General features: G+C 46.6%; 1 protein-coding gene across 1 annotated transcript in view; it reads right to left on the reverse strand.

Annotated features, from left to right (window-relative positions):
* Positions 1 to 12,137: 12,137 nt before the first annotated feature.
* Positions 12,138 to 23,710, reverse strand: part of LOC133110442 (nucleolar protein 4-like) — a 66,951-nt gene continuing 55,378 nt past the window's right edge. Inside the window, exons 7-12 of the mRNA XM_061220546.1 lie at positions 22,584 to 22,903; positions 20,067 to 20,249; positions 18,589 to 18,777; positions 16,920 to 17,039; positions 13,294 to 13,504; positions 12,138 to 12,355 (exon numbers count right to left, since the gene is read on the reverse strand). Coding sequence (XP_061076530.1) covers positions 12,138 to 12,355; positions 13,294 to 13,504; positions 16,920 to 17,039; positions 18,589 to 18,777; positions 20,067 to 20,249; positions 22,584 to 22,903 — 1,241 coding nt within the window. The remainder of the gene's footprint in view (positions 12,356 to 13,293; positions 13,505 to 16,919; positions 17,040 to 18,588; positions 18,778 to 20,066; positions 20,250 to 22,583; positions 22,904 to 23,710) is intronic.

Genomic DNA, 23,710 nt, shown 5'->3' on the forward strand with positions numbered 1-23,710 from the left:
CCTGCGATGGACTGGCGACCTGTTCAGGGTGTATTCCTGCCTTTCGCCCAATGTATGCTGGGATAGGCTCCAGCCCCCCTGCGATCCTGTTCAGGATAAGCGGGTTCAGATAATGGATGGATGAATGGATGGATATTACCCCATAAATAATAAATAAACCCCATATCTCATTCGCAGTTTAGGAATAACTTCCAGTTCTCATGTACATCTGTAATATAGAAGTTTAAACGGTGTAAAGGTGTACAGTCCTGCTAAGCTGCCTTGCTTTTGCTAATTAGTCATTTCATTTTATTCATACATGTTATTTGGATTTGTTGGATTTGTTCTTGCATAAAAACATACATTGACAAATGTTTTGTCATTTCAGCTCTGTGTTCCACCACAGACTTCATATTCATTGTTGAATCAAATGTGCTGGCATACAGAGCCACAACAACAAAAAATGTGTCACCGTCCAAATTTTGTGAACATTAATATAACTGTTACATGTAAGTTACTAAATGATGTAATTCAATATTATACAATGCAAAAAATATAATATAGATGGGCTTTCTACAAGCTTCTATGAGCTTCAATACTTCCCTGTACAAAGCAGAAAGCTGTCCTCCTTCTTGTTTGTCAGAATCAGTGTCCCCCACCTACTAATCCATTATGATGGAATTACACACAATAGGCTTAGTACACTGTCCTTCAACGTGCTCAGAGAACACAAACCAGGCCTGTACTACTGATTAGAACTGCAGAGCAGCTCTTTCTAAATGCAGCCTTTTTTTTGCATCTGTTTATTAGGGGGGCCAAGAAGTGCCCGGTACCTGTGTGTGTCAGTTCAGGAGGAAATGCAAACATAAAGGAAGAGGGCAGCGATAGAGGGTCAGGGGAGGGTTGTAGTGCAGTCTGATAGGGTCCAAAGTGCTCGAGATGCTTCAATAGGCTAGAAGAGGTGAGGTGAAGGAAGTCCAAATACTACCTCTATGGTGACCCTGCAGTAATATGAATGTAACGTTTCCTCGAGCTCTAGTGGTGTTCTCTTACCATGTCAAATGCAAATTTGTTAGAATTGGCTGCCATCTAAACACTGTTTCTATATCCCCTCCTTTGGTATTTTGTGCTTCATTTGCACACGGAGAGAGCACAGAGGGTAAGAGGGAGTGTTTTGCTTCATTTTCACAGGGAGGGAGCACAGAGGGTAAGAGGGAGTGTTTTGGAAGCAGAGCGGGTATGAGAGAGAGAAGGGACCACAGCTGAGAATGTCCCACGGCAGGGGGAGTCGGCTGCACCTGCAGACTGCGGCGTGTGACTCACCCCATGCTCACTGTCAGGTCCCCAGGAAGGCCTGGCCCTGGCCCTGGCCCTGGCCCTGGCCCTGGCCCTGGCCCTGCCCCTGGCCCTGGCCCTAGCCCTGCCCCTGGCCCTGGCCCTGGCCCTGCCCCTGCCCCTGCCCCTGGCTCTGGCCCTGGCCCTAGCCCTGCCCCTGGCCCTGCCCCTGGCCCTGGCCCTGGCCCTGGCCCTACCCTGCCCCTGGCCCTGCCCCTGGCCCTGCCCCTGCCCCTGGCCCTGCCCCTGGCCCTGCCCCTGGCCCTGGCCCTGGCCCTGGCCCTGCCCCTGCCCCTGCCCCTGGCTCTGGCCCTGGCCCTAGCCCTGCCCCTGGCCCTGCCCCTGGCCCTGGCCCTGGCCCTGGCCCTACCCTGCCCCTGGCCCTGCCCCTGGCCCTGCCCCTGCCCCTGCCCCTGGCCCTGGCCCTGGCCCTGGCCCTGGCCCTGGCCCTGCCCCTGGCCCTGCCCCTGCCCCTGCCCCTGCCCCTGGCCCTGGCCCTGGCCCTAGCCCTGGCCCACGCAGCTGCAGCTGGCAGCCTGGAGCTCTGCCTACGACACGGCCCCAGGCTGATACCTTATCTTCCCTCTGAAACTCGGTCCCTGGCCGTGTCACCCCACAGCGGCAGGGAGTGTAAATAAAATTGTAGACCCTTCGTCGGTCCTGTCACGAAACCCCCCACCACCTGTTGTTATTGACTATGCACATGTACAAGGTCAAGAGTCACCCTGCACAGAGGCGTGAGGCTAAGCAACGATCACCCAGGACTGCAGCACAAACAGGCTGAATTCTTGTCTAAAAATTATATTTCCCAAAATTTTGGTGTATTGTTTAAGGCTCAGCAGGAGGTCCGAGTCTACCTCACAAACACTAACTGAGGGAGAGAAGCTGACACACTCAAATTACATACCTAAAGAACTATAAACCATTGGTGTGAACTGTGAAGAGTTTGTATATTAGATACAGTCAGCAAAACATTTCAGCTTCCAAGGGATGCTCTGCACCCTAACATAGCATTTACATAACATTTACGGTACATTTTACATTTTTGTCATTTAGCAGAAATGTAAAATGTAAATGTAATGTAAATAATTGTCAGGGGAACATTTTGTTACATAAGTGTCAGGGAAACATTTCATCTTCCAAGGGATACTCTGTACCCTGATATAAGTGTCTGGGAAACATTACAGTTTCCAAGGGGTGCGCTGTACCCCAACATACGATGACTGTGGGCCTGGCCTATGACCTGCCCGAAGCTCTGCTCTGCTCTGCTCTGCTCTGCTCTGCTCTGCTCTGCTGCATGCCTGTCCTTCTGCTGGTCTGTCTGAGAATAGCGCGCACAAGGTGACTCAACCTTGCATAGCAGGGACTGGGCCAAAGTCATAAACCAGTGAACGCATTGACAGAAGGACAGCCGGATGCATGACTGAAGCATGTCTTTTATTGTTTCACTGGAGAGCCAGACAAGCTGGAACTTTCCATTGTGGGGGGGGGGGGAGTCACTGCTTCATAACCGCCTCATCAGTGTGTGGATCAAAGCTCTCTGATTGGTTAATTGCCCGGCAAAGCCTCAAAGTTTCTCCAGCTTTGGTGGAAAAGTGGAAGGAGGTCCTCACATTGTGACCTTGCTTCTTATCCAAATATTACAGGTAATGCGAAAGCATCCCTGTCACGGTTACTGTGGAGGGAAGGTGAGTCATCCGCCCCGAAGTGGGTTTCCGGGAGAGTCCGTCAGAAAAGTGTGTCACAGGGCAGGACTGCAGCAGCTGCTCTCTACGGCACTTTCCATACAAATGGAATTGGGGCAAATGCTCAGCTGTGGACTGAGGCTATTTTCAGTAGTTTTTACTTCAACGCTGAGGTGGCACGAATGAGAGGGCACACATCCAAATATGAGCAAGATGCAAAAGAACTGATGCACGTGTTCTCTTTGGCAGATGTACCAGAATGCCATATATATTTTGTACATAGCAGCTTACTGTATCTGTTCCAGTTCAACCGGCCTGTAGTGTAGTGGTTAAGGTACATCACTGGGACACGCAAGGTCAGTGGTTCAATCCCCGGTGTAGCCACAACAAGATCCACACAGCTTGCATTGCTCCAGGGGAGGATTGTCACCTGCTTGGTCTGATCAACCGTACATCTGCTAAATGCCATTAATGTAATGTAATGTAACCAGTATGGGGTGCCTAATGTGACATGCAAATACTGTAAAAGCTGAAAATGTTCACCTTAATCACAGGTGAATTGTCTGATTACAAATCTAAAATTGTGGAGTTGAGACCAAAGTTATGAAAAGGTATATGTTTGTCCGAAGACTTATGGAGCTCACTGTGCAGCCAAACGTGTCCGCACACTGGATAGGTTTCCCTGGCTTGGGGGGAAAGTCAGAACGTGTGCCCTCTTTGGGAATCTGGACCTTTGGCCCAATTCCACCCAGGTCTCGCCCTGGTTCCCCTGGCAGACCAGTATAAATGTCAGTAGGATGTTTGTTCTCACAACCACATGCCATGATGGTTATTTCTGGTCTTGCACGCAAGGCAAGCATGAACTGCCGTGATTGCCCAAGCAGGTTCCTACTTTTCTGAACATTTAGTTTCACCATGTGCCCCAACAGGTTGGTTTCTCAGCCATGTTGTTTGATTTGTAAGCGAAACATGGCTATTCTGAACTTGAAAATATTTGACTTTGTATGTAAGATACAGGCAAAAATGTTGCCCATGGAAAAATCTGTCTTCTGCAAGTTAAGGTAATATGCTTTGTGACCTGCGATATGGAAACTATCCAGCGCCAGTTCCCTGAAGCGATGCCTGTAACCTGAGCACCTGTGTCTGTTAGTCATACACCGCTGCCGACAGCAACACAACTGACTGCGGTCATTCGGCGGAAAACAATGTAAGCATAATAGACACACTTAGGCAAGGAAAGCTCAAAAATACATATTTCTGCAAACTACTTTCACCCCGGCCTTTAATTTGATCAGTTAAATAATTTAAATGATGTAATAATTTAATAATTTATAACTCTTGTTGTGTAATTGTTTATAATTTAGCACAATGGGGACCATGGGATTTTTATTCTCCACGACAAGCTATTGTCACATAATGTGGTTTAAGATGGGAAAATATTCCTTCTAAGCATGAAAAGCATTTAAGAAAGGAAAGGTAACATGCTAAGATTCTGGGATTGCAACTGTGGTTGTAATGAAAACCAGCATTCACAGGGCGCTCCCATGTCCAGATATTGACCACTGATAAAGTAAAGATAACACTAAAGACATGCTACTGTAGTCTCATGTTCGAATAACCATATATTAAGGGTCTAATAAGCACCGTAGAACCTTAATGCAGTGCCGCAGTGGGAATATTGGTGTCAGTCGTTAAGCAGCAGTGGACTTAATGTGGATGACTGGGGAGGTGTAATGTGATCATTCTTTACCATGTGCAATCAAAGAAGGCTGTACTGACCTCACGGTCAGGAATTACTGTGGAAAATGGCTTTGGAGAAAATAGTGAGCCTACTAATAGAACTCAGTCACCCACACCAGATAAAATTGTTCTGCAGGCAGATGCTTGACTCTAATGTAGCCACAACTAAAGGTGAAATAACACCCCTTGCTGGATTCGGCAGTACCAGACCGCCCACACTATTCCATTTCCAGTAAAATGTATACAACAAGATTCATACAGCTTAATAGTCTTTGAATGGACCTGCTACAGAATATCATCATGAATTACTTATTACTTCCCCACCACAGTTTCTTTGTTCACAAGGTGCTGTATCGCTTTGGCGATGGAGTTACAATATTGTTTCAGGTGCACAAACATGGATAGTACACACACACGCACGCACACACACACTGACAGTACACGCACACGCAGACACACACACACGGACACACGCACACAAACACACACACACAGTCACACACGCACATGCACACACAGACACACACACACATGTACACACACACTGACAGTACACACACACACTCGCATGGGCGCACGCACACACACACACACGCACACACACACTGACAGTACACGCACACGCAGACACACACACACAAACACACACACACAGGTACACACACACATGCACACACAGACACACACACACTCGCATGGGCGCACGCACACACACACACACACGCACACACACACTGACAGTACACGCACACGCAGACACACACACATGGACACACACAGGCACACTTACAGTCATTGTGTATTCCTGTGTTATGTTAATATAAAACCCTGTCCCCCCCAGATGAAGAGAGCAGAGAGGTCAGGTTCTGTGTGAGGCCACAGCTCCTCCTTTAATAGCATACTCAGAACTCAAGTACAGCTGTGCAGACCCAGAGCCTCACAGACGTCAAAGATATTACCCCAGCAGACGTAAAAAAAATCAAACAAACAACGGAAAAAAAGGAACTACTTTCAGGTCATTCCTCCATCTTTTAAGTGGCATAATTAGGACACGTTCTTTTAGCTGCTTTTGCATCAAACAAATGTTATTTTCTTTCTCCATTTTTTATTTGCTTCACATATATATTTATATTTATAAACACTTTTTTCTAAAGAATTTAAATATTCAGTCACATATACTGGAACAAAAAAACAAAAAAAAAAACAAAAAAAACACTGCCATAACACAATAAATATATATAAAAACAGAATCATCATTTCATGAATTACACGGTATCAATCAGGAGAGGGAAGATGGACCATTTTTTGATAAGATGCTTTATGCTTTTTTTTTTTAAACATACAAAAAAAAAAAATGAAGAACTCAGAGGTTCCTTGTTTTTCCTGAGGTTTTTGCGTTTTCCTCTAAAAATAAAAATAACCTTTAAAAACCTTTTCCCATTCTTCCCATGTGGGCTACATGGCTTATAATTCACTGTGGTTGAGTTCTGGCCTGCGATTGGTTAGAGAAGAGTGTCAGACACTCGCAGTGAAATCCCATCAGTGATGTCCTCCCCTGCCTCTCAGGCCACTCTCCCAGACGGGTCTTATACAGGGGGCATGGTCACATATTCCCTCAACGTGTCGCACAAGGTACGCAGTTAAACTAAAACAAGAATAAGGTCGGGGGTCGGGGGTCGGGGGTCGGGGGTCGGGGGGATAGATAACTAAAGCGACAGAAACAACGGAACTTTAAAAATAAATAGCAAAAAATCTGTACATGTAAACATTACACTTTCACTGAGTCCAAAATCAAGAGGAGAATAGAAAGAGCATCACATCCGTGTAAGGAAATAACAGAATCCAGAGGTCACACAGCAGCTCCTGGTAAACTTCAAATAAAATAATAAATAAAAATGAATGGATAAAACAGCACCAGAAATAAATATATATATAATAAAACAGGCTACAGTTGAAACGATACAGAATTGACTGTTAACTGCCCCAATAGAAAAATAAAAAGACCATTTATTTTTTTTCTATTTTTTTTCTTTTTGCTCGGACACTGATCTGCCTAAAGAATATGCTACCGGGACATGTGGTCTTGTTTTTCAAAGGAAAAACTAATAAAAACCGTGCCACATTTTTAACTTAAGTTGTCTCACACACATCCGATTTAGTTCGGCGAGGATTTGTAAATTTAGCAGCGAAGAACTGTTTGGGATGGATGCACAGAGCCAGCCGCCTGGCATACGCTCCACACGGGGCAGGAGGAAGGTCCAGCTGCACACTTTCCGCTGTGCGAAGATCCGTTTCACATTACAAGCCGAGGCGCGTCTAAAGTGTGCGCTAAAGTGCGCGTTCATCGGCATGAACGTGGAACGGGCCCCGCCCGCCGGGGCCCCGGGGCTCTGAGACCGGAGGTTTGTGACCTTCAGGCCCAACATCTCGCCTCCGAAGCACTACAGGTCCCCGAGCTCTTTCTGCGGTTCAATTCACTTTCTCATACCTTCTTCTCCTCATCTGCCATTGGCCTCTGTGCTGTCCACAGGGAATCAGGCGATTGCAATAAAAGAAAGGGAAGGATCTCCAGTCTGAAATGAATCCCTGGTCTCTGATTTAACCAAAATTATTTTAGTGCCTTAACGCTGACGGACACAGCAGTGGCATCCAGAATGGGAACCAGATGTTCCCGAGGGTGATCCTCAAACTTTACTGACTTTGCTAGTCAAGAACAGGCTTGGGACCACTGGCAGTTGAAGCAGTGATTAGAGACTTGGTGGAGCGATCAATCGTGTGCCTTTGATTCTCATTGTGCCAGTGATTGACAGCACAGGGTTCGATAGCTCCAGCCATAATTAAGAGGTACATGAAGCCTCCAGCCCCCCGCCCCCAAAACAGGCTACACTGCACAAGCCAGAGCTGGCCCGTCCGTGTGCTATACACGTGTGCATCTGTGTTCGACCCGTGTGCTATACACGTGTGCATCTGTGTTCGACCCGTGTGCTATACACGTGTGCATCTGTGTTCGACCCGTGTGCTATACACGTGTGCATCTGTGTTGGGAATGTATAGGCTCACAGAACGACCTACTCAGCTTCAGTGTTTGTACAAAAAAACCATCTCTGAAAAAAAGACTACTTTTACTCACATTACAAATATATATAATATATACGCATATAAAACAATAGTACAATATTAATAATAACAACAATTAAAAAATAAAACTCAGATTAAAACGTGTAAGGGGGTGGCACCACACAGAGGGAGTCCAGCAGGAATGCTGGGATATGGTGGAACGCTCAGACGTTCCCTGGGCAGAACGCCCAGTTGCACACACAAGAGAGAGGCTTAACTAAAAAAACCCATTCACAAACATACACGTTTCCCAAGATTGTCTTTTGCCTTTTTCACTATACAGTGTGTTCATTATGTCTTAAAAATAATGAGCTGATTATGAAGGAAAACAAGAACTCCAGAGGTGGGAGGGGCTGAGGAGAAGTTTTACAATCTGCGCACTGCATACTGCCCTGCATACTGCCCCATTCAGATTGGCTCAGAGCAGACGACGTGCAGATCCTATCGTGCGGATGGGCTGATAGCAGACACTGATGATTAAGATTGCGGCATCTGTACGGTACAACAATCCATCCACATTGTACAAGTCAGCAGATCCATGCAGTGCCTGCTTTAGACCGATGCCCTGTGAATAAGCAGGATGTAATTTACGAAAGCAGATCCTACCCACCACTCCGGTGCATCTAGAGCAGTAAGCCTGTGCCACAGCAGTGCATTATGGGAAATGGAGTCCCTTTTCGTCTCTGTGTGGCATCTGAGCTGAATCGATAAACTTTCGAGAGAAAGATGGCCGCCTTGCCACCATCTCTGTTTTTAGGCAGCCAGACCAGCCACTGGTTTGCGTTTTAGCGAACCCCTACGCAAACTCTGGCCACACAGCCAGTCCTTTCACACCAATCAAATGCGACCATTCCCACAATGCACTGTTGTGCCTAGCACTCCCAGGGCAAGTGAGTAGAGAGATAAGAAAGGAAAAGAGGGAGAGGTAGAAATATGGAGTTGGGGGGGGGGGGGGAGAGAAGCAAGAGAGAAAGAGAGAAGACCTAAGTCTCTGGAGAGAAAGAGAGAAGACCCCAATCTTAGGCTCCTCTTGCATAATGCTCTGTAATGTTCTCTGTGGTCTGTAGTGTAGGTCCCTCTCTGCACCACCGCTGTCCCGGTGACTTCCTCTTTGTGACGCAGGTGTTCTCATCTCAGCAGGTGATCTGATGAGAAGCTCTGCATCCCCAGGTGGGGTGTCTCCTCCTCTGCTTGTGTCCCAGAGCAAAGTCCTTTCAGTGGTACGCAGCAGAACATATGGTAATCCAGGTGCAGATTGGAAATGCACAGATGAGCAGGGATCTGTCTTGAGGTGTGACTGCGCAGATGAGCAGGGATCTGTCCTTATGACTGCGCAGATGAGCAGGGATCTGTCCTTATGACTGCGCAGATGAGCAGGGATCTGTCCTTATGACTGCGCAGATGAGCAGGGATCTGTCCTGTGGTGTGACTGCGCATTTGAGCAGGGATGTGCTCTGTGGTGCAAATGTGCAGTCCTGTTGAGTAAGCTGTTTCATCATGGTACTAATTCAGATTGGAAGGCCATTCAGGAAGAGAAGGGGACAAAAAAAAAAGGTCCGTTATGAGCAGCGTGGAATGTCGTGTAGCAAAGGGTGGTGTGATTTATCGTGTGTTTAATATACCAACCGTGTGGAATGTTAATAGCAGTGTGGAATGCTGTGTAGTTAACAGCAGTTTGTAATGCTGTGTATTTAAGATATGAGCAGTCTGGAATGTTGTGTAGTTAAGAGCAGTTTGGAATATTGTAGTCAAGAGCAGTTTGGAATGTTGTGTAGTTAAGAGCAGTTTGGAATGTTGTGTAGTTAGGAGCAGTTTGGAATATTGTAGTCAAGAGCAGTTTGGAATGTTGTGTAGTTAAGAGCTGTTTGGAATGTTTTGTAGTTAAATGTAGTTTGGAATGTTGTGTAGTTCAGACCAGTCTGGAATGCCGTGTAGTTAAATGCAGTTTGTGTAGTTAAGGGCAGTGCGTAATGGGGCAGGGTGGGGAAAGATGGGGTGGGAGAGATGGATGAACTGAAGTGTAGGGTGATAGGGATGGGATAAAAGTAAAAATTATCATCGTGCTATGTGAGAGATTTTAAAAACCAACATAACACTATGCAAACATAAGTCCCACGTGTACTGGCAAACAGCACATTTCAGACACCACCTGGGGTCATGGTAAGTGCTATGTGACTGAGGTATTTCCATGTGGAAGAAACTACATTTTCCATAATGCATATGCTCAGGAGGGCCACTCCCCACAGGAAGGGCAGGGTGCTGAGAGAAAAAGTGCCTCAGGAAACAGAAAGAGTCGGGACCAAAGAACTGGCACAGTTATGTTTCCCTTACATTACTGTAAGAAAAGCATCTGTACACAGCCAGCCTGGTTCAAGCTCTACAGTGGGAAGGAGAGGGATAAGACAAGAGTGCTTGTAAAAAGATTGCTATGGACAGACTTTTAGTGAAGACGTTCAGCCTTCACATGTTTTACGAGTGTTGTTCTGAGTGAAAGGGTTTGTCTGATGGGCTCTATAACTGGCAGGCAAACTGAAGTCGATTAGAAACCTGGGTTGCTTGCATTTCTGCGGTTTCGCTGGCAGGATGAGTTTAATCTCAGACCTCACGTGTAAGTTAAGAGGATGCCTGGAGCACTACGCCCCTGTGATATCATTCTTTATGTTTTTATAGGGGCGAGGGAGGGCTGACATCTGTCTGCATTCTGTTTTCGATCGAGTTAAGTCTGTGTGTTCGCGTGTAAGAAAGAGAGGTCTATGCATGTGTGTAAGTATGTACGGGACTGTGTTTGTGTGTGTGTTTGTGCGCCTTCAGTAAGTTTTCACCTCAAATTGCTTATTTCTTGATGACTATTATAGAATGGCCCAGCCAGCCAAAGCCCAGATTAAAATCTTACTGAAAACCTGAGGTATGACATAAGAACATCCACAGCTCTTCATGCAACTTGGCAAAAAATCCAAATGTTAATCTGCAAAGATCATACAGACTCAATACAGTAATTGCCCCCAACAGTCTGGAAAGTATTGACTTTTAAAAAAAACCGATTAAGCTTTTTAAGATGTACACTTGAATAAAACTATTTTTTATGAATTGTGCCGCTTATGTTGGTTGAGTGGGGGAAATACTATATTTAAAAGCATTAACATTTTGAAGTGTGATAGAACAAAATGCAGAAAAGTGCAAAAAGGCTGAATACTTTCTGAAGGCACTCTGTGTGTGTGTGTGAGTAATTACTGGATGGGGCAGAATGTGCTCATCTGGCTCTGGAGTTACACAAATCAATCTGTTGATATGTTGCATCAAAACAAATTTTGTTGCTTTTCATTTTCTGATTAATACTCGCTTTTTTTCTCCTGGAAATGAAATTTTCGGAAAATCCAATAAATATCACAGGTCAATTTCAGGAAGAAAAAATATCTGTGTGCAACACATCTGTGCATTTCCAAATTGTGTATTCTGGTTTAGAGACACACCGAAAATATGTATTCATACACACAAGTGTATAAACACACATAACTGCATGTGTGTGTGTGAATGAGTGTGTGCATATGCATGTGAGTGTGTGTGTGTGTGGCTGTGTGAACGGGTATATATGTGTGTGTGTGTGTGTGTGTGTGTAAACGGGTGTGTGTGTGTGTGTGTGTAAACGGGTGTGTGTGTGTGTGTGTGTGTGTGTGTGTGTGTGTAAACGGGTGTGTGTGTGTGGTGGTGTAAACGGGTGTGTGTGTGGTGGTGTAAACGGGTGTATATGTGTGTGTGTGTGTGTGTGTGTGTGTGTGTAAACGGGTGTGTGTGTGGTGGTGTAAACGGGTGTGTGTATGTGTGTGTAAACGGGTGTGTGTGTGTGGCTGTGTAAACAGGTGTGTGTGTGTAGCTGTGTAAACAGGTGTGTGTGTGGGGCTGTGTAAACGGGTGTGTGTGTGTAGCTGTGTAAACAGGTGTGTGTGTGTGTGTGGGGCTGTGTAAATGCGTGTGTGTGTGTGTGTGGCTGTTTGTGTAAAGGGGTGTGTGTGTGTGTGTGTGGCTGTGTAAACAGGTGTGTATATGTGTGTGGGGCTGTGTAAACGGGTGTGTGTGTGTGTGTGTGTGTGTGTGTGTGTGTGTGTGTGTGTGTGTGTGTGTGTGTGTGTGAATGAGTGTGTGTGTGTGTGTGTGTGTGAGTGAGTGTGTGTGTGTGTGTGTGAATGAGTGTGTGTGTGTGTGTGTGTGTGAGTGTGTGGGGCTGTGTAAACGGGTGTGTATGTGTGTGTGAATGAGCGTGTGTGTGTGTATACAGGTGTGAGTTCAGTTCTGCATGAGGATCAGACTCTCCAGTTCGTCGGCAGAGCGGAGCAGGAAGGCGGCTGACTCGCGGTATCCTGCGATGAGCTGCCGCACGGCCGTGATCTCCGGGGTGCTGAGCTGGGCCGACGCCCCTCCGCCGCCCCCACCCTGCCCCTGGCCGCTGGAGCTGCTCGAGGAGGGGTTCGAGGCCAGAGACTTCATACTGAGGTCCGTGGGACCTGGGGAACGAGCCAGAGAGAGAGAGTGACTGAGACAGAGAGGGGAGAGAGACTTCATACTGAGGTCCGTGGGACCTGGGGAACGAGCCAGAGAGAGAGTGACTGAGACAGAGAGAGGAGAGAGACTTCATACTGAGGTCCGTGGGACCTGGGGAACGAGCCAGAGAGAGAGAGTGACTGAGACAGAGAGGGGAGAGAGACTTCATACTGAGGTCCGTGGGACCTGGGGAACGAGCCAGAGAGAGAGTGACTGAGACAGAGAGAGGAGAGAGACTTCATACTGAGGTCCGTGGGACCTGGGGAACGAGCCAGAGAGAGAGTGACTGAGACAGAGAGAGGAGAGAGACTTCATACTGAGGTCCGTGGGACCTGGGGAACGAGCCAGAGAGAGAGAGTGACTGAGACAGAGAGAGGAGAGAGACTTCATACTGAGGTCCGTGGGACCTGGGGAACGAGCCAGAGAGAGAGAGTGACTGAGACAGAGAGAGGAGAGAGACTTCATACTGAGGTCCGTGGGACCTGGGGAACGAGCCAGAGATAGAGAGTGACTGAGACAGAGAGAGGAGAGAGACTTCATACTGAGGTCCGTGGGACCTGGGGAACGAGCCAGAGAGAGAGAGTGACTGAGACAGAGAGAGGAGAGAGACTTCATACTGAGGTCCGTGGGACCTGGGGAACGAGCCAGAGAGAGAGAGTGACTGAGACAGAGAGAGGAGAGAGACTTCATACGGAGGTTCGTGGGACCTGGGGAACGAGCCAGAGAGAATGACTGAGACAAAGAGAGTCGATACAGGACGGGCTTGAAATCAATCTATCCTATTCGGGAAGTGGAGACCAGAACTGCATTGTTGACACAATATTAAAATACAGAACGGTTGGACCATTCAAGCTGCCATGTAGATGCGCACACACAGGAAAACAAAGAAAGATCCCATTACCATTGCTCTGAGCAGCACCAGTTGTCAAGGAAGCCGGCTGCTGCAGACTGCTGCCAAGGCCACTGTAACCACGGAGATTGTAGTTGAGCCCCCCGTTGGTGTAGAGCTGGTCCTGGGGGAAGCCCGGGGCGGGGGCCGGGAGGGAGGAGGCTGTGAGCGGCAGAGAGGCCGGCTCCCGAGGGTGGGGTCGGTCACCTGCACTCTGCTCATCCTACGCACACGGACAGAGAGGTGCATACCCTTCAGCGCTTACTTTAAAGATCGGCGCAATCTGTGAGTTAACAGTGCGGCTGGAAACCTCAACCTTATCGTACATGACACATGGGTCCCTGAAAAATCAACCAGAGGTGTGGGGAGGTGACCTCTCAAATCTTGTAATCTTGGTGTAAATGTTCTTTATATACTCAATAAAGAACATCCAAAACATTAGCCTCATTGGATTTGTCATTCTGGAGATATTGGCTCTTAAAGAAGGGGGGAGTGGTACCAAAAAAGTCACTTGCAAGTACAAACTGGGATTTGTGTCGATTTTGGAGCTTTGGCATTAAAGCAGGGAAAAACATGATTTCATAATACTGCTCTAAAAAAAGGTTCATACATAAATGCTAATTCATGCCGCTTGGCAATTTGTTTTCAATATTTGATGGCTTACTACAACAGCACCACTTGGTGTATGTTGTAAACTTTTCAAACTTCTAAGACTCAAAGACATTTTGGTTACAAACAGCCGCAAGAAAAACAAAGTTAAATAGATAATTTATTTAAAAAATAATACAATGTTGGTTCCAGCCTGAAAATGACCAAGAAGTGTTGCATATTCAAACAAGTAGTTGGTAAGATGGAAAGTTTCCTATCTAAACTAAACTTTATGTAGCTCAAAAGGTATAATAAGCCTACTTAGGTACAAGAAATGTACGAGTGTATGTATGAGTTGTACAAGTATGCAGCATGTTTATTCATTTTCAGGCCAAATTTTGGCATTGTATAATTTTTAAATAAATGTTTTACAGTTTTTTACAATCGTTTTCACACTTGTCTCAATACCATGTCCACTTTTTCAAAACACTTAACACATTCACCATATCATTAGACTATGTGAACTAAACTGTGGATATTTTTGCATTGCTTTCATACTAAAGGCATTCAATCACCACTTCTTCCAAAATTCATGAATACCTCTCTCAGTCAATGTTCACTACCAGCAAAAGTTTGTACAAATACAGGAAGTTTTGCAGACATTTAGATACTCTGTTCAAAACCGTTAACTTTCAGTTCAAAACCCAATGAAATTCTGATCATTGTGGAAGGAAATATGTTGCATTTTGGCAGAAAAATGAAACTATATGCTTGAAATACGTAAGGCAGATCATTCTGATTTGAGCAGAAATTGTATTCAGTTTATGAAATTTTTTTGTTTGCAGCCTTGTTACCATCCATGCAAAAGTGATCATACTTGCATTGAAATGCGCATGTATATAGGGTAAATATAGATGTAGTTGTCACTGAAGAGATTTTTCCGCTATTACTGCTGTATATGTACTGTTGAAACACCTGGCTGTCATTTCAGTGAACAACCTACCCAGGTGTTTGTTGTTTGTGCCCCGTTACCACATATACAAAAGGGGCCATCTTTGGATTGGCATTTGAATTCTTTAGCCTTGGTGGGGAAAATGGATGCAGCCAGAGGTAGAGGAAGAAGACGTTGCAGAAGAGCAAGAACAGTTGTGTCTGATGAAATCAGAGCCACAGTCATTGGTAAATCATGGTCTGTCCCTGAGGGAAGCAGGTTGAGGGTTCAACCAAACTTGCCTAGATCCACAGTGGCTTCAATAGTGAGGATTTTCAGGCAAACCAACAGTTACTATACAGTATTTGCAACATTCTGACTGAAGGAGTTCAATTGATGTGTATATTACAGCAGTATTGTGATTTGAGAAGTCTCCAGAAAAAGCAGATGTATCAGTGCACATTTGTCTTTGACTCACTACAGGACCCAGCGGTTACCTCACACAGTCACACAGGGGGAAAGGGAAGAATGTTTACGCCTCAACAGGAGGATACAATAGTTGGGATGGTCATTGTCAACAACAGCATCGGGCTAAGAGAAATATGCAACAACATAATCGCAGACAACATATTTCCAAACACTGACAGTGCAAGCACTACAACCATTTCAAGAGTGCTACAGAAACATCAGATCAGGATGAAACGGTTGTACACTGTCCCCTTTGACAGGAACTCTGAGGGTGTCAAGGAACTCAGATACCAATATGAAGTTTATGAAGGTATATGTGAAGGTTTAGGACCACCACCCACATGAACAGATGTCACGTCTAGATGCAATGGCTGCTGGGTGTATGGACATAACAGTGGAACACATCCAGGGCTGGAAAAGGCATGCAAAGAGATGTTTTCCTCGGTGTATAGCAAGAGATAACATTTGGAGTGATGTTGATGAAAATCTATGGCCAAATGCAGAGGACAGGATGGATGGGCCAGGCCAACAGTAGACTTCTGATACTGATAGGCAGACAATATATGTGCAAATTACTGTATATAGTGAAAATATAGCTTTTTGGTATGTATTTGTTATTGATTGTAATGTATTTTGAGTAATTGATTGTATTGTATTTTTCTTTTCTGAATTACAGTATATTGCACTGTGAGAACAAATGTCAAAATACTGTAAACCCTGTGAAGAATACTGTTGCTTTTGTGATTTGTTTCTTTATCATATATTGTTTTACATTACACAGTAAAAATAGTTATTCTGGGTTTCCAATATAGTAAAACATTCATTCATTTACAGTTTACTGTAAATTTACCATAAATGGTAATGGTTGGCATTTATATAGCGCCTTTATCCAAGGCGCTGTACAATTTATGCTTCTCATTCACCCATTCATACACACACTCACACACCAACAGTGATTGGCTGCCATGCAAGGCACCGATCAGCTTGTCAGGAGCATTTGGGGGTTGGGTGTCTTGCTCAGGGACACTTCGACACAGCCCGGGCAGGGGATCGAACCAGCAGCCCTCCGACTGCCAGACGACTGCTCTTACTGCCTGAGCCATGTCGCCCCCTTCATTACACTCAGTCATGACATCTATTGTGAGAGGAAAACCAACAGATCAAAAGTTTCTTTAGCTGCTTGGCTTGAAACATTTGTGGATGCAAAAATAGAGGAAAGGGAAACACATAATATATGTATTTAGCAATGCTCCAAGTTGTTTGTGTTTTGTAGTTCATTGAACATTGAGTGACAAAGTAGTCTTATGGGAGAAAGCATGTGCTATAGTTATGGCAGCAAGAGTCACTTTTGGGTGAAATATTAAGTGTTTTGGTGGTTGAAGTGCATTTTGCACCAAATGTTAACTGATGTGCTCAGGTGTGTGTTTCAAAAGCACACTGTGTGAAGAGTTTTGAAAAAGTGGACATGGTATTGAGACAAGTGTGAAAACGATTGTAAAAAACTGTAAAGTCCATCTGACTTAATTTTCCTTGTGGCCTTAACCAAAATAAAAGTCTCAGAAGTTCCGAAGTCAAACACTGAGTGGTGCTGATGTAGTAAGCCATCGAATATTGAAAACGACGGCCAATTGCCACTGGAGTCATGACTCACTTGGTTGGGGTAGGGGTCCAGGCGCATGCGTTTGGCAGCGTTGCGTGTCTCACTCTCACAGGCAGCAGCCAGGATGGTCTCTGCCATGGCCGAGGTGAGGTGAGGAGGCGTGGGCCGCGTCTGGCACAGGAGACAGGGAGGAGATGAGTGTGTGTGTGTGTGTGTGTGAGAGTGTGTGTGTGTGTGTGTGTGAGAGTGTGTGTGTGCGTATGTGTGCGTGTGTGTGTGTTTGTGTGTGTGAGTGTGAGTGAGTGTGTGTGTGTGTGTGTGTTTGTGTGTGTGAGTGTGTGTGTGTGTGCATGTGTGTGCATGTGTGTGTACGTGTGTGCGTGTGTGCATGTGAGAGACACTGTGCTCGACATTCTCCAGGGAACACATCTAGAAAAAACACCGTCATTCCCAACATCTCAGCATTAACTGATAGCTCACAGTGAAACTACACTTCTTATTTATTTCTTACTTATACATTTCTTATTGTTCCTTCAGGACACACTCCATGAAACTTTATCTATTGTAGGGGCTCCCAACCCATGCCCTGGAGATCCCCTGTGTATCAGACTAAATGAAGGCTAATGAAGACATGGGAAAACAAGTTATCCAGAGGTTTGTGTTGAAATAGATTTGTACCATCTTTCAGAAAGAACTGTTTGCCACAGCACCTTACAGACAATGAAGGTATGGGAACTGATCTGATGGTCCCTGGCCTAGTGATCCCTGGAATATACTATTGGAGATATATATTATATTATTATTGGAGGTATATTCGCACAATGCAACCTTAAGAGAGTATACCATCTCTTGTTGCACATTACATTTTCTCAACAATGACCATACATTTATATTTCCGGAACTGCGATGAATGTCAGAAAAAAAGGCTTCTCCGGGACAAGGGCTGGAAATGGGATCCCCTGATTTATTTTATGTGAGTGCTTGTGCACTGACCAGGCTGGGCCACTAGGGGGCAGCTTTATACAGTAGTAAATACTGTGCACTGTATTGCATTCTGATATTACCAATTACCAATACATATACAGGTAAAATGTAAATCTTTGGAAATGGAAGCAAACTGGGATTTAGACATTTTGAAATGTAGACATTTTGAAAATAACCCCCAACAATGAGTGGACATTGAAATGAACCACAAATTAGTTCTGGTCCAGAGTTAAAAGGATAGTTCACTTTCTGGGATTTAAATAATAAATATTACAGTTTTAGTGTATGTTTTCGATTGGCCTGGACAATATTTCTGTGTAATGAAGGTGTAGGGGTATTAATGGGTGTTCAAAAGAAAAACAATACACTTTGGGTAACTCCAAAAGAGCATAAACAGCAATGATATATTTATGTTTAAAGAGGCTGTACTTATGAAGGAGCAAAGAAGCAAACACAAGCTAACGTTTTTTTTAAAATATGTCCAGAAAAGGGATACGTTAGAGGGGGGTACATGAGCAATCAGCACTTTCAACCACAGCCAGCAGCTAGGTCAGCTCCTACCCAAATAGATACTGTGCTGAAGACACTGCTAACAATTCCTGCTTCTACCGCCTACACTCGTTCAGCAGTTTGCTGAACGCTGCTCTGGAGTTACTCAAAGTGGAACCGGAGAGACGAACACCAGGACGACGACGATGAGGAGGAGGATGAAGATGAGGAAGATGAGGAAGACCACCTCGATGCCGCTCTTCTTCATGCGGCGACAGGACTTGAGGTAGGTGCGGATGCGTTTGCGCGCGCGCTCCTGGAACTCAGGGAACTGGCGGCTGCAGGACTCGATGATGGCCTGGATCTTCTCCTTGGGCTGCTTGGAGATGGGCACCATGCGCTCCAGGTTCTCATCCACAAACAGCCTGACGAACATCTGAGAGGGAGGAAGGGAGAGGGGGGGAGCGAGAGAGGGAGAGGGGGGGAGGGAGAGGGAGGGAGAGAGGGAGAGGGGGGGAGGGAGAGAGGGAGAGGGAGAGGGGGGGAGGGAGACAGGGAGAGGGAGAGGGGGGAGGGAGAGAGGGAGAGGGAGGGGGAGAGGGCGAGGGAGGGAGGGAGAGGGGGAGAGGGGGAGAGAGGGGGTAGGAGGCAAAGAAAGGAAGAGAAGGAAAGGGGGAGGGAGTGATGGAGGGGGTAGAAGGTAAAGAAAAGAAGGGGGGGGAGAGAGAGAGAGGGGGGAGAGAGAATGAGAGAGAGAGAGGCAGAGTGATCAGGGGACAAAGTGAGTTTAATATTTTGGAGTCTAGCGAGTACTTTTGAAGCTTTAATAATGCATGCAAATATTCAATATCAGTACGACATTTTCAACTGGAACTGAAAGAGCGGAGGGAAGCAGTGGGGGAAGATGAAGATGAGCAGAAGAAACGGTAAGAGAAGGGACTGACAGAGGAAGATCGGGATGGACACATACTGCAGAACGGATAATTAGGTCCCACATATTCCCGATTTTATCCCCACCTCCACCTGCTTTTTCAGGTTAATGAGCAGCGTGACTGATCCCTAATTGCAACAATGTGGCTGGCTTTAAGCGCTTCAGGTGTTAACCCGTGAGAGTGGTGTTATCTGGAACACACAGTCATTATCTCGCAGACGTTCTCCGGCGCTGAAGAGCTGTAAATTAGTGCTTCTCGAGCCCACCTTAAATTAGCTCCGGGGGCGGAAAATCACACCCGCTCACAGCGTGCGTAACGCTGACATGATGTCGGCGCCGTAGGACAGCAATGACTTTCACACTGGTGCTGGAGGACATGGAAGACCTACTTTGTGTGGAGGACTCATGCTACGGTGGTAAGAAGAGGGTCGACAATTATGCTTCATTACGCTTAAATTAAGACAGGCCTCTTATATTTTAGACATGGTATAGGAAGGACTCATTTTTAAGTTGTAGGGCAGGGAAGAGTCAGATTAAATCTGCAGTGTGGAATGACTCATATCAAAGTTGTAGGACAGGGAGGAGTCAGATTAAAGTTGCAGTGTGGGATGAGTCATATTTAAATTGTAGGACAGGGAAGAGTCAGATTAAAGCTGCAGTGTGGGATGACTCATATTTAAGTTGTAGGACAGGGAAGAGTCAGATTAAAGTTGCAGTGTGGGATGACTCGTATCTAAGTTGTAGGGCAGGGAGGAGTCAGATTGAAGTCGTAGTACAGGATGTAGGACTCCTACATTGAAGGCCTTCAGCCTCTCGGGGTCCACGCCCTCCGTGTCGTTGATCTTGTCGCTGTCGTCGTGGTCGTCGTGTTCGTCGTCGTCGTCGTCCACCTGGCCCCGCCCCCCGGTGAGGTCATCCACGGACATGCTCACTTCCGTCTTCAAGGAGTCATAGCTCCCCGAACTGTACTGTGGAGACTGGACACACAGACACACACACACACACACACATACACACGCACACACACACACACACACACACACATACACAGACACAGACACACACACAAATATGCACCCACATGCATGTACACACACGTACAGAGACACACAGACACAAAAACACACACACACACACACACACACAGGCACAAAAGATTAGAGTTCTTCTTTCTTTTATAATTTCTCTGAAGTCATGGGCAGGCTCAAGGCTGCAGTGATGTGTGTAGGCTGAAATGAAAAGGCAAGGCCAGAGGGATGCGAGCTCTTTATTCATTTACACTGCATTCGCAGTGCGTCCCTCTCGCACTGGAGTCACACTGTTTCTCTCTCACTCTCTCTCTCTCTCTCTCTCTCTCTCTCTCTCACTCTTTCCCTCTCACAGCTCGGTTTGAAGGTGCCTTATGGGCATCAGTCAGTGTTTCCACAGCAAACGTGACAAAGAACGCAAAACAGAGAACAAACTGTTTACTGCAAAACAATGACTATTAAAAATCACGAAAATAAAAATATACATATCTGTCTGTCTCTCACTCTCTGTTTTTCTCTTCTTGGGCCCCTGGGTTACATTTTAATAGAAGCATGAATATTGTTTTCCTTTCCTGTGGGTGCTTCCAAAACACTAAAAAAGCTTTAAAAATGTGATGCTGAAGGAAACAGCCTAATTCTGCCTTCCAGAATTCTTTAGGCTCGTCCACTTGTGTGTGCATTTGTCACAGAACATTTAGTGTGCATTGTCTGGTGTGCTGTAATGCAGTGGCTACACCAGCAGGCACAGGGCTGCTCCAGGACTATTAGTATAGGAGTATAGGAACCACCGCACTAACGGACCACAACACAGGACTTGAGCCGTGTTTCCGACCACTTTTAAACAATGTTACTGGCTAACTGGGCCCTGAATTGTATTCACATTCTCAAATCAACATTTTTACACGGTAAAGTATTATTTTAAATGGCATAAAGCAATAACTGGCAAAAACAAAATTCCAGTTGTTTCAACTAAACATTAAGGTAAATATTCAGTACACAGCGAGACAGTTAGACACATGGTGCCCTGCCGGTAACTGATCACAGAGTGAATGTCAAGCCCCCGTTTCCAGTTTTCACATTGTGGTGATCTACGAGTCTCTCAGCAGTGTCCGTTTCTAAAGTTAGAGCCTGTCGGTGCTTTTACAGAAACACCCGAGGCTTACAGCGCAGATATACCAGCGCTGCATTCAAACCTTAACCGATAGGTGCGTTTGGTTTAGAGAGCCAGTTTAGAGTTTAGAGTTTAGAGATCTCCGATGGGGAGAAAATCTGTTCATCAAACGGCCACCAGGGGGTGCCTGTGAGAGCTGTACCTCTTTGTGAGAGAGAGAGAGAGAGCAGGTCACCTGCTAAGTCTGAGAACTTAGTTGCATTATGGCTCATGTTTCAGTGGATGATATCCAGACACTGGGATGTACTGTAGATATGAAATCTGATTCATAAACAGAAACAGTGCTGTGTATATAACCATACCCGGGTGCAGGGTGCTGTTAAGAGGACCAGGGCCATGCACAGGCAGGGGCTCAAGCACTCACCCCACAGACACACACTGTTCCCGCCCCGATGGTGCCACACTGCCGGGCGCCATCCATAATCACACACTGTGTTCATCACAGGGGAGCCGAGAGTGGAGCACTTTTAAAAAAAATTTATTGATAAGGTGTATCTTTATATTTGATAGAATTTCATCCATCCATCCATCCATCCATTATCCTAACCCGCTTATCCTGAACAGGGTCGCAGGGGGGCTGGAGCCTATCCCAGCATACATTGGGCGAAAGGCAGGAATACACCCTGGACAGGTCGCCAGTCCATCGCAGGGCACACACACCATTCACTCACACACTCATACCTACGGGCAATTTAGACTCTCCAATCAGCCTAACCTGCCTGTCTTTGGACTGTGGGAGGAAACCGGAGTACCCGGAGGAAACCCACACGAACACGGGGAGAACATGCAAACTCCGCACAGAGAGGCCCCGGCCGACGGGGATTCGAACCCAGGACCTCCTTGCTGTGAGGCGGCAGTGCTACCCACTGCACCATCCGTGCCGCCTGATAGAATTTCAATAAGAAAGAAATAAAAAATAAAACACAATTTAAAAAAGGTCACTTTTTGACACTGAGGGCAAAATGGCAGGGGCTCAAGCCCCACCTCAGGCCCATGACACCATGCAGTGTGGTGTGTGTGTGTGTGCACGTGCGTGCGTGCAGGAGTGTTTGTGTGAGAGCATGTGTGTGTGCGCCTGCGCGTACGTGTGCGTGTGTGTTTTTTGTCCATACCTTGTTGCCGTAGTCTTTGGCGTCGCGCTCGATGCGCAGGTCCGCGGGGTGGGGGTGTTTGATGGGGTACTTCCTGGTGGCGTCGGGCTGGAAGGGGCCCAGCGGCGGGTCGGAGGGCGGCCGCTCGCTCAGGTTGATCGGCTGCTGCTCCTCGGAGGAGGGCGACGAGGACGTGGTGCTGAAGTCCAGCGGGCCCGCCGGCTCGGTCCCGTTCACCTCGCCGTACGGACCCCGGCCGTCCAGAGGGACCGTCACGCCCAGGGACGAGGGCGCGAGAGAGGGGGCGCCGTTAGCGCTGCTGTTCTCTGAGGAGGAGTCATCTGAGAGAGAGAGCGAGAGAGAGAGAGAGAGAGAGAGAGGGAGAGAGAGGCAGAGAGAGGCAGAGAGAGAGAGGAGGGGAGAGAGAGAGAGAGGGAGAGAGAGAGAGGAGGGGAAAGAGAGGGAGAGGGGGGGAGGGAGAGGGGGGAGAGGGGGGGGAGGGAGAGGGGGGAGAGGGGGGGGAGGGAGAGGGGGGGAGGGGGGGGAGGGAGAGGGGGGGAGGGGGGGAGAGAGAGAGAGGGAGGGGGAGAGAGAGGCAGAGAGAGAGAGAAGGGGAGAGAGAGGGAGAGGGGGGGAGAGAGAGAGAGGGGGGGAGGGAGAGAGAGAGAATGAGAGGGGGGAGGGAGAGAGAGAGAATGAGAGAGAGAGAGGCAGAGAGAGGCAGAGAGAGAGAGGAGGGGAGAGGGATGGAGAGAAAGAGGGAGAGGGAGAGAGAGAGAGGGAAGGGGGAGAGAGAAGGGGTAGGGAGGGAAAGTGGTAGCAGAGTAAAATGGAGGGAGGGAAATATAAGTGAGAGCAAGAGAGAGAGAGAGAGAGAGGTGGAGTGGGAGGGAGGAAGGGACACAGACATAGTTATACTCTGCCATAGTTATACATTCATGCATATTGTACATGCTCTGCTCAGGTGCTGCAAATAAAGAGTCGCTGAACTGAAGGGCAGGGGGGTCAAATCTCTGTCAAATGCAATGAATTACTAGTAAAAACTCCACAGAACATGATGGGCGTTTGCCTATTATTGAATTTAATTTCAATGGATTCCCTGGGCTGATTTGTGAAATATGGAATTAACCTCAGCTATTTATACGACT

Source organism: Conger conger, chromosome 14, assembly GCF_963514075.1.
Source record: "Conger conger chromosome 14, fConCon1.1, whole genome shotgun sequence".
Classification (NCBI taxonomy): Eukaryota; Metazoa; Chordata; class Actinopteri; order Anguilliformes; family Congridae; genus Conger; species Conger conger.